This window comes from Ranitomeya imitator, chromosome 3, assembly GCF_032444005.1.
Source record: "Ranitomeya imitator isolate aRanImi1 chromosome 3, aRanImi1.pri, whole genome shotgun sequence".
Classification (NCBI taxonomy): Eukaryota; Metazoa; Chordata; class Amphibia; order Anura; family Dendrobatidae; genus Ranitomeya; species Ranitomeya imitator.
In genome coordinates, this window is record NC_091284.1 from 733,564,126 (window position 1) to 733,575,354 (window position 11,229).

Consider the following 11,229-nt stretch of genomic DNA (forward strand, 5'->3'; position numbering starts at 1 on the left):
TGAACAGTCTCTAATTTTAAGGGTAGGTTAATTTTAACATTGAAAGATGTTGTCTCCTTCTAACCCAGCGTCTTACTTATGGTTTTGTAGCCCATTCCAGCTTTGTGCAGGTCTGTGATCTTGTCCCTAACATCCTTATAAAGCTCTTTGGTCTTGCCCATGTTGTAGAGGTTAGAGTCTGACTGATTAATTGAGTCTGTGGACGGGAGTCTCCAACGTCATGTCCGCTCTCTATCTGAAACTCAACATCTCCAAAACTGAACTTCTTCTGCTCCTGCCATCTACTAACCTCCCTAAATCTGACATTTCCCTTTCCATGGGTGGCACCATAACAACACCCCGGCAGCAGGCGTGCTGTCTGGGTGTTACGTTTGACTCCGATCTCTCCTTCACATCCCATATACAATCTCTAACCCGCTCTTGTCGCTTACACCTAAAAAACATCTCTAGAATCCGCCCTTTTCTCACCATGGAAACAACAAAATCCCTCACTGTCGCCTTGATCCACTCCTGCCTGGACTACTGTAATGCTCTATTAATTGGCCTCCCCCTTACTCAACTTTCCCCTCCCCAGTCCACCCTTAATGCGGCAGCCAGGGTTGTCCACCTAGCTAATCGTTACTCGGATGCGTCCGCTCTTCGCCAGTCGTTACACTGGCTACCCATTCATTATAGAATCCAACTCAAAATACTTTTTCTCACCCACAAAGCTCTCCACAGTGCAGCACCCCCATACATCTCCTCCCTCATTTCGGTCTATTGGCCTAACCGACCGCTGCGCTCTGCAAACACCTTACGATTAACCTCTGCACTAATCCGTACCTCCCACTCCCGTCTCCAAGACTTCTCCCGTGCTGCGCCAATCCTCTGGAATGTTCTACCTTAAGATATTAGGACCATCCACAATTTGCATAGTTTTAGCTCAAAACACATTTGTTCAGAGAGGCCAATCACATTCACTAATCAAAGTCATTTTATGTTTGTGTGTGTGTGTAGCCCATTCACTATCTCCATCTACCCCACCCCCTGAAGATGGCCGGACCATCATTGTAAATACATCATTGTAACTACACACCTGTACTTTGTATCTCCCCCACCTCATTGTAGATTGTAAGCTCTCACAAGCAGGGTCGTCTTATTTTACTTTAATTATTGTATTGTTAACGTTGTTACTTATGACTGTTGTGTTTGAAACTGTTAAACTGTAAAGTGCTGCAGAATATGTTGGCCCTCTATAAATAAAGATTATTATTATTATTATTATTATTATAAAGGTGACTATGTAAGACAGCTGTCTTTAATGCAGGTAATGAGTTGAATAGGAGGGTCTAACTGGTCTGTCGGAGCCAAAACTCTTAATGGATGGAAGGGGATCAAATACTTATTTCTCACTGCAAAATGCAAATTTATATAATTTGTACAATGTGATTTTCTGGATCGTATTTTTGATATTCTATCTCTCAATGTTAAAATTGATCTACCCATAACATTATAGACTCTTCATGTCTTTATCAGTGGGAAAACTTACAAAATCAGCAAAGGATCAAATAATTAATTACTTTACTGTAATAATAATGTTCCCCAATTCTGGCCCCATAAGTTAAGTCCGCTATGTGGCCCCTATATTGTTATAATGTCATAATGTCTCCCAATTCTAGCCCCCATAAATGATGTCCCCCAATGATGTAATCCCCATAAGTTCTGCTCTTCTATGTGGTCCCCATATGCTCATAATGTACCCCAATTCAATACATCAATATTGGCCCCTATGTGCCCCTCAGTCTGCCCTCTACACTCCCACACTTCTGTTTCTTAATTAGACATTTCAGACTGCTACATGCTGGTGTACAGGAAAATAAAATTGCAAATATGGTCATTCTTTTAATGTATTTCTTATAATCCTTCTTAATAGCAGAGCACTGCATAATAATAGGGATGAATAGTAGGAATGGAGAAAGATGTCCATTGATCCTCACGATTGTGGAAATTACAATGGACTTCTCATTTTCTTGGAAGATCTGTTTGATCCATTGTTATGGTATAACACACTTGAAAGGTACATTATCCAGGGTATTTTGCAAAAACTAAATTACCTGTTGCCTGAAATACACATCTTCAGCATTTCTCTTGAACTGTAGCCAATATGCTTTTTTATCAATAGTTAACTCCTACATGCTAATAGCCAGGACTAAGTACTGTGGTAGGTGGATCACATCAAGTTATTCGAGTTAATACATTGGCACGGCTGTTAGAACGTGTCATGCATAGTAAATTTTCCATTTTATGTGACTGGTAGCTGTGCCACACCTCTCATTGGACAACCTGGCATGGTTCCTGGTTTTTCAAAGCGATATATAACTTCATCCCAAATATGTGCTTCATCATCCTGTAAACAGTAGCACACGGCTGAGCACCAGCGGGGATTTCTTTTGAGTCTCCTTGACTTTTATAGACTAATCATGCTTAAGGAGCTATGCGCCGGCTTTCATTTTAAAGCCTTTATAGCTGAGTTGGTAGCCACCCTTGTGTTTGTTTTTGTTGGCTTGGGTTCAACGCTATCATGGTCTGAAGCTATTCCCACCGTCTTACAAATAGCCTTCACCTTTGGCTTGGGAATAGGTACAATGGTACAAGCTGTGGGTCACATTAGTGGAGCTCATATCAACCCTGCCGTAACTGTAGCGCTCCTCGTTGGGGCCCGAATATCTCTGGTCCAGACCTTCTTCTATGTGATCGCTCAGATGCTGGGTGCAGTCATAGGAGCTGCTTTACTTTTTGAGTTTGTGCCTTCGGACATCAGGGGAGGTTTTGGCGTAAACCAGGTAAGAAGATGAATTGTTAAAAAAATGCTAATTGAATTTTGATTGCTCTTTAAAAAAAAGAATTCACAACAGTTTTAGAAGCATAACGAAGCTGTGTATTTCCGAGTTACAGAGCTGGCTTTATCACATGATGCCAAAACGTGTTTTACACAAGACTGCAACTGATCATACTGCATTATTTTATGATGAATAAGCTATGAGACGTGTAAAACAGTCAGCTCTGCTACATCTGTATGTCCATGGTTAACACTAACAATGCAAATTCCCAAGACTTAACATTTAGATGCTAAATTGCTAATTAAATGCAAATTAGACCTGTCTATTATGTGTTATTACATAAATGCACGTGCAGTTAATAAATCATAATTGCTTCTTCTTTGTAATTATACTGTTACATTACTATGTCTAATATGAAATAGCCGAGCAACAGTACAACATCCGGACAAGCAGTGGCTGTAGAAATCCTAACTACAATGCAACTGGTCCTCTGCATCTTCGCTACAACGGACAGCCGAAGGACGGACAACATCGGCTCTCCAGCCATATCCATAGGACTGTCAGTGGTATTGGGACACTTACTTGGGGTAGGTTCTTATAATTTAATAAGTGTCTCCAAATCACACACCCATTCAATACATAACATATGGTATATGATCTAAATGAGACTCCAAATGTACTTTCAGATGTCCATGATAATCAGTCCGATGTTGGATTGCAATGCACAGTCTGTCAGCACATCTCCTGACCTGAACGCGACAGCTTCATAGAAATATTTGAAGCTGTCACACTCGGGTCAGGAGATGTGCAGCCAGTCCATGTATTGTGATCCAACATCGGACTGATCTTTATGGACATCTGAAGGAGCCCTTATATTAACACTGGACAGGGAAAAGCCTTAAGCTCTGACTTTGGACACTTTTTCACTACAATATATTGATCTGAACTTGGCAATAAAGAAGAGCAGATCGATCTGCGGTGGATCAAGTTCTAGTTGAATTTCCTGAAATTTGTGGTTTCAGGCAAATTCGAACATTTTCAGAATTGATTCATGGTTCACAAAAAAAATCTTACCCAGCACCATTTCCCACACTGCTGAAGTATCAAAGAGCGAGATAACATCATCTTGATTTGCCATCTGGACCCCCCATAATGCCCTCTTCCTCTTACATCTCACGAATAATCACACCTTCTGCAGGGCTCGTCAGTACCTGGGCCATCACAAATCACCGTTTCCCAGGGGAACACAGTTTGTATGCTACAGTCATTTTCATTTGTCTTGAGTCACTGACTAAGTCTTTCTTTCCTGTAGAGTGTGAGCTTTTATGGTCAGCAGGGTCCTCTCTCTCCAGCAGAGAATAAGCTCTCATGGTCAGTGGGGTTGTCTCTCACTCCTCTACCCATGTGTATTTCATGAACAATTGCTAGATTTCCAGTATTGAAATTCACTCAAATTTACAGTATTTGCCACAAATCTAATTTTTGGGGAGAAGTCAGCAAATTTGAATTTCAAAAGAGATGCTTATCTCTACTTATTATCATTATTTATAATAGTGGAGTGGCAGCGACAGATGGAAAGAGATGAACTTGCAGGCTGTAACTGAAAAATAATGATGCAAAACGCTGCCTAAAATTCCACTTTTGGGGACATAATTTCAGATGGTAAAACCCTACTAGGTAACTTTTGGAAATCAACTTCAACAAAATGTGGGAGCAGCAAACCGCAGGAAGATTTGGAAAACAAGTCACATCCCTTATTACAGGCCATGGACAATTTTACAAGTTACACTGACATTCCCAAATATAATCCAAACACTTGTGGGCGGCACCTATAGTGGAGGTCATAGAAGGGCTATGACACTTGGTGCAAGGACATTAAATAGAAGTGGAAGATAACATCTGGATCTGAGGTACAAAGAAGGCAATATATGGAAATGGGGCACTAGTGGAGTACCTGTAGGAGAAGAACAATGGGTGGCTTGTGAAACAAGAGACATTTGGGCCAAAACAGATGTCAAAAACTAGAGCATCCTTATGTACGTATGTATTTGGAGGAAACTTGCATGCCCACAGCATATAGTTTAGTACTGTATTTTACTCCTAAATGTGCTTCTGGTTGCCAGGGTTGCAAAGGAAAGATGAGGGTATAGTTTTATTTCTGGTAGGTGACAATGGGACCTTCAAGCCTTGTCAACGGTTTCCAGAGGTCATCCCTTTTTCCGGGAACATTTTGAGTTGGCAATTATGCAGTAAATACCCTCTCAGTATAGAACACTTTTATTTCTTTTTGCAATAATACTGGCCAACTCAACAATTATTCTGTTCATCAATGTTACAATCTGTAGTGACACAGGTGCACGATATACAATACTGTTAGTTGGTTCTAATGCAATTTCACAATTTTCAATCACACTACAATGACTATTTATATCAATGACCATTTGATTTCTTTCTAGATTTACTACACTGGATGTTCCATGAATCCTGCACGGTCCTTTGGTCCAGCTTTAATTACAGGGAACTTTGAATACCATTGGGTGAGAACATTTTTAAATATTTCCTTATATTCCGTTCATTTTGTGCTAATTCTTATGAAACAAAAAAGGAACATTTAGCAGAAAGCTTGCATTCCAAATATGTCACTATTTTATCTCAAGTTCTGAGGGTCCCAATATTTATTTTAAAGGGGACAATTCCAGATAATATGATATTCAAACTTGGTAGAATTATTAGGTTACATCATATGCAGCTTATTTTAGATGGGTATGAATATATGTAAGGTTGCGATTGTGAAACACTGATCATTCTTGGATTAAAATACATGGCCCAACTGCTATATTTACTGGCTTAGGCTAACTGCTTCATAGGCATACTGTATATGAGGCAGTTATCTCAGGTCATGAGATCCAGAGGTCTCTGGTTACAGCAATCTGACACACTCCATTTTCCACAGTTGTATGAAATTGTCCTTACATAAAAAAAGTTGTATTTCTGAGTTTTGCAAAGCAGTCCTGGTTGGGAGTCTTCTCTTGAAATTGTAGGCCTCACAAGGTGTGAGGTGCGCACCACATTTTTGTGGAGTCATCAAACTATCACGGGGAAGTAGGTTTAATAACCACTGAAATATAATGTTTATTACATTTAAAATTAATCCATCTTAGAAAATAATTTTGATTTAAAAAAAGTGTAAATACACAAAACCAACCATGATATTAAAGGCTTGGTTAATTTACAAAGGGATGAGGCAATGAATCCAATTAGCCTTTGGACACTAAGTCAAGCCCTAAGCCCGGCCTATAAAAAAAGTAGGCGTGATTTCTTGAAAACGATGAATTTTGCCCCACCCCAACAGAAACCTTGCCCTATCAACCCTAATATTTTCTGAAAAGCTCTTTGTGGTTTAAAGTTTAACATACTTCCTCAAATAGTAACTGGATTTTTTCTCCTCAATCCCAAACAGATTTTCTGGGTGGGGCCGATAACAGGAGCAATCTTCGCCTGCTTGATTTATGACTATCTTTTTGCCCCTCAAGCAATAAGCTCTATTGAGAGGCTCGAAATCCTACGTGGCAACATCTCACAAGAGTATGAAAAAGAAGAGAGACGGAAACAATCTGTAGGCCTCAATTCACTTTACAGCCAATCAATTAGCAGAGAGAAAATTTGAAAATCTTTCTTGTATTCTTTTATATATACTTTTATGTGGTTATTCAGATATGGTACTGTACAGAATGTTTCCAGATATAGTGAACAGTCAAATGGTCTGGTTATAGTTATAATTTATTGGCCAACTGGCCTTCCGAACCTGATCACTTCACTGCTATCAAATGCTAAACATGATTACACAGGCCGGGACATTTTCCTCTGTATATGCCTATTTGAGCATGGTGCCTATCTTGGAGCCCACCTCAGATAGACATATATGGCTGAAAATTATGTCCAACAGAGCACACCATGACTTTGTCTGCATAATTTTAATTCACGACGAGCCCCAGCAGCACAAGCATCCAAATTCTTATTTCTAAGACCTCAGGAGGAACCTCAGACGGAGCCACTGATCGCAGGCTAAAGTGCTGTAGGAACATAGCTTTAGTGATTTCAGCCATTGTATTCATACCCAATAAACACCAATTCAAATAATAGCAATAGATTCACAGGGAACATAATAATGTGACATCCACAAATAATCAATGTAGTCGAATCAATGTATGTGATGTAGATTGCCACTCCAGATAAACGTATAATGCAATCAGAACATGGCAAAAATTGTAAATATATTTTATTAATTAGTTAACAACAGTAAGAAACCTACTAAACATACTAGAAGACAATTGGATGACAAAAAAGGAGTCCTTTTGACTAGAGATAAGCATAGCACAACAGTTGTCACTGTCAGCATAAAAATCCACAACCTAACATACAGAGTCACGGAAGCCTCACAGTACAAAGGACTAGTAGATAGGGTGTGCACTACAATTAACAGTAGCTGTCACAATAAACCTGTATTTACACCCCTTCCCCACTATGCTGGTTTAACATTACATGACCATCATAAGCATTGCACCCTATGGCTACTTTCACACATCAGGTTTTCAGCTTCAGGCTCAATCCGGCTAATTTTCAAAAGCAGAAACCGGCGAATGTTGCCATTTTCCGTTTTTTTTCCCCATAGACTTGTATTAGTGCCGGATTGCTCCTGATGACCTTGCGTTTCGTCCGGTTTTCGCTGGATCCGGAAAATCTGCCATTTCCGGTTTCTTGAAAAAACGTCCATAGCAACGTTTTTTGTCTCCGGCGAAAAAGCCAGAAGCGCCGGATCCAGCACTTCCGGCTGATTGCTAGAATGGAAGTCTATGGGAGCCTGAAGGTGCCGGATCCGGAAAATGACGGATTCCGGCTCTGGATTCCGTTTTTTTTAAACTGAGCATGCTCCAATTTTTTTTTTATCCAATAATCTAGATATGCTAGACGGATCCGTCGAAAAACCGGATCCGTCGCATCAGTTTTTCACAATATGCGCAGGATCCAGTTTTTCCAACATTCGCCGGATTGTGCCTGATGCAAAAAACCTGATGTGTGAAAGTAGCCTTACCCATGGTAGGAAGTAAACACATGGTCACCAGGGGATGAAAAACATGATTGTAGGGGAACCATCTTATCATCAAAGTATTAAGTGGGGGTTCGCAGACTTCTCGATATATAGTTTAGGTATATGTTGAGTTACCAATCTGTTGTATGGTATTCACATATGTAAAAATAACACTATATATGTAAATAAAGAGTTTTGCTAAATCGTTTGCCTTCCTACTAACTTGTAAGGGTGGGTTCACATATCCACGACATACTGCCCATGATTGAATCGCAATACCAAGCTGAACCAGCTGGTCTCCTGACCTGAACTAACTACCTCATAGGCATATGTAAGGAGACCCGCTAGTCTGGCCTTATATTGCGTTACAGGAAGTGGACAGGACAGAGGACATTAGTACAGGACGGAGACTAGGATAGGGAACATTATTACAGGATAGGAGACATTACTACAGGATGGGCCGGACTTGAGGCCATTATTACCGGAAGGAGCCAGGATGGAAAATATTATTACAGGATGGGGTCCAGAAAAGGGAACATTGTTACATGATGGGGCTAATATTCAGGAAGGAGCTAGGACAGAGGACAGTATTACAGAAAGGAGACAGGAATTGGAACATTGTTACAGGATGGTGGCAAGGACAAATGACATTATTACAGAATGGGGCCATGAAGGGTGACATTATTACAGGATTTGACCTAGGATAGGGGGACATTATTACAGTATAAGGGGCCAATACAGAATACATTATTACAGGAAGGGGCCAGGATGGAGGACATTATTACAGGTTGGGTGTTATGATGGGGACATTATTACAGGATAGTGGCAATCATTACACAAAGGGGCTAGTAAAAAGGACATCATTACAGAAAGTAGCCAGGAAGGGGGGCATTATTACAATATTGAGGGTAGGACATAGGATATTATTACAGGATTTGGGCCAGGAAAGGAGACATTATCACAGGATAGCGGCGGGCATGGGGGGACATTATTACAGGATAAGGCCTTGACGGGGGACTTTATGACAGGAAGGTGCTAGGACAGAGGACCCTATTACAGAAAGGAGCCAGGAAAGGGGACATTATTGCAGGATGGAGGCCAGGATAGAGGCCATTATTACAGGATGGTGACCATTATTACAGGAAAGAGTCAGGAGAAAGAACATTATTACAGGAAAGGGTCACAAGAGATGACATTGTTACAGAATGGGGCCCAGGGCTGGGGAAAATTATTACAGGATGAGGGCCATTGATGCAGAAAGGGGCTAATACTAATACAGGGTACATTATTACTGGAAGGTGTTAAGATGGAGTACATTATTACAAAATGGGGGTCTAGATGGAGGACATTACTAAAGGATGTGGGCTTATATTACAACATGGGGGTCAGGACAGAGGACATTATTACAGAATAGGGGTCAGAAAAAGAAATTACTAAAGAACGGGGCCAGGATGGGGACATTATCACAGGTTGGTGAACAGGATGGAGGACATTATTACATCTGATCAACATGTGGGTGGGGGCCCAGGTCCCAATTTGCATCAGGGCCCATAGGACTATAGTTATGACACTTTCTACAGGTGAGAGAAAGAAAAAGGAATCTGCTAACCATAAGAGCTTATATTCTATAGAAGAGAGAGAGCACCCCACTGACTATAAGAGATTGCACTCTACAAGAGAGAACGGACCCTGCAGACCAATAGAGGTAACACTCTACATGAGAGGGAGGATCTCACTGACCATAGCAGCTTTCACTTTACAGGCAAGAGAGAGAAAGAAGACCCTGCTGACCGTAAGAGCTTACACTCTACAGGAGAGAGAGATGACCCTGCTGACCACAAGAGCTTACACTCTACATGAGAGAAAAAACCCTGCTGACCATAAGAGCTTACACTCTACAGGAGATAAAACCCTGCTGACCATAACAGCTTATACTCTACAGGTGAGAGAAGACCCTGCTGACCATAAGAGCTTACACTCTAGAGGAGAGAGAGGACCCTGCTGACCATAAGAGCTTACGCTCTACAGGAGATTAAATCCTGCTGACCATAAGAGCTTACACTCTACACGAGAGAGATAACCCTGCTGGCCATAAGAGCTTGCACAATATAGAAGAAAGAGAGAGAGGACTCCACTGACCATAAGAATTTACGCACCGCAGAAGAGGAAGTATACAGACAACCATAAGAACTTAAAGGGACCCTGACAGCAGGATTGTGCACATTGATCTGCAGACAGTGTCAGGTCGGCACTAGAGTTGAGCGACCTTGACCTTTTTAGAGTCGAGCCGGGTTTTGCGAAACCCGACTATGTCCAAAGTCGGGTCGAGTGAAATCGGCCGATTATGACGTAAAGTCGGGATTGACCGAAACACGAAACCCAATGCAAGTCAATGGGGCAGCATAGTCGGCAGTGAGTGGGGGCCAGGAAAACACCTAGAGTACCCATTTTAATGTCAAAACCATCCATTCTTCTTAATGAAGCTTGTCAAGCGTAATTTACCTTATAATAATTGGAAGGCATTTGAAATTGGGGGTCATTTGGCTAAAGTTGTGGGGGGTAGGGCTGGTTCAAGTAATTAGTGGGCCCAGGAAATCTGGACCACGTCACGGCAGTGGAGCAGGGAGAGGTAAGTATTTCAACTTTGCAAGTGCTGTGAACCTGAGCAAGCAGGGGGGGCCCACTCGTTGGCATTGGCACTGGCACAGGGCCCCTCAAAGTACAGCGGTGTGTTTGCACGGCGGGGGCGCCTCCCACCGGCAGCAACACTTTTGCGTACTATGAGAGGCCCTGTGCCAGTGACGTCGCCAACTAGTATTCCTCCCCCCACCTGATGAAGGAACCTGCACTTTCATCTGCACCTTCCTCTTTGTCCCCGTGTAAGGTGGTATGGTATGCGGGAAGAGCAACCTGACTTTCAGCAGGGTCACAATGTTGTTGTGTAGCGTGCACGGGGAATGTTGCGTTATGGGTCAATGTACCAGCAGACTCATCTATCACTGGCTGGGCAATGGGCACGATGAAGTGGAAACACAGATATAGGCCCAAAGAAGAAAGTGGGCTAAATGCAGTTCAAAATTGGTAACACAGGAATAACCAGGGGGCATTGCAGTGGAGGACAACTGGAATGAGAGGCTGACACAGAGAGTAGGGCCAAATCAGTAAGTAGTCGAAATGCAGTTCAAAATTGGCAACCGTAGTAAACAGGCGGCACAGCTTTGTTCAGTGGAGGAGAACAGCAAGGAGTGGCAGACACCGATAGTAGGCCCCAACCCAACTAGTAGGCCAAATGCAGTCTAACATTAACAACTACTTAACGAG

At 41.8% G+C, this 11,229-nt stretch overlaps 1 protein-coding gene across 1 annotated transcript; it reads left to right on the plus strand.

The window, feature by feature from the left end:
• The first annotated feature begins 2,380 nt into the window (after positions 1–2,380).
• LOC138672317 (aquaporin-2-like) lies at positions 2,381–8,108 on the plus strand. Its single transcript, XM_069760265.1, has 4 exons — positions 2,381–2,822; positions 3,242–3,406; positions 5,276–5,356; positions 6,280–8,108. Exons 1-4 carry the CDS (start codon positions 2,460–2,462, stop codon positions 6,484–6,486), a joined length of 816 nt encoding a protein of 271 aa, XP_069616366.1. The 5' UTR covers positions 2,381–2,459; the 3' UTR covers positions 6,487–8,108.
• Positions 8,109–11,229: the final 3,121 nt, after the last annotated feature.

Coding starts and splice junctions, on each gene's coding strand:
- LOC138672317 (XM_069760265.1), top strand. CDS start 2,460: ATGCTTAAGGAGCTATGCGCCGGCTTTCATTTTAAAGCCTTTATAGCT. Junction 3,407..5,275: donor TATTGGGACACTTACTTGGG/GTAGGTTCTTAT, acceptor ATTTCTTTCTAG/ATTTACTACACTGGATGTTC. Junction 5,357..6,279: donor GGAACTTTGAATACCATTGG/GTGAGAACATTT, acceptor AATCCCAAACAG/ATTTTCTGGGTGGGGCCGAT.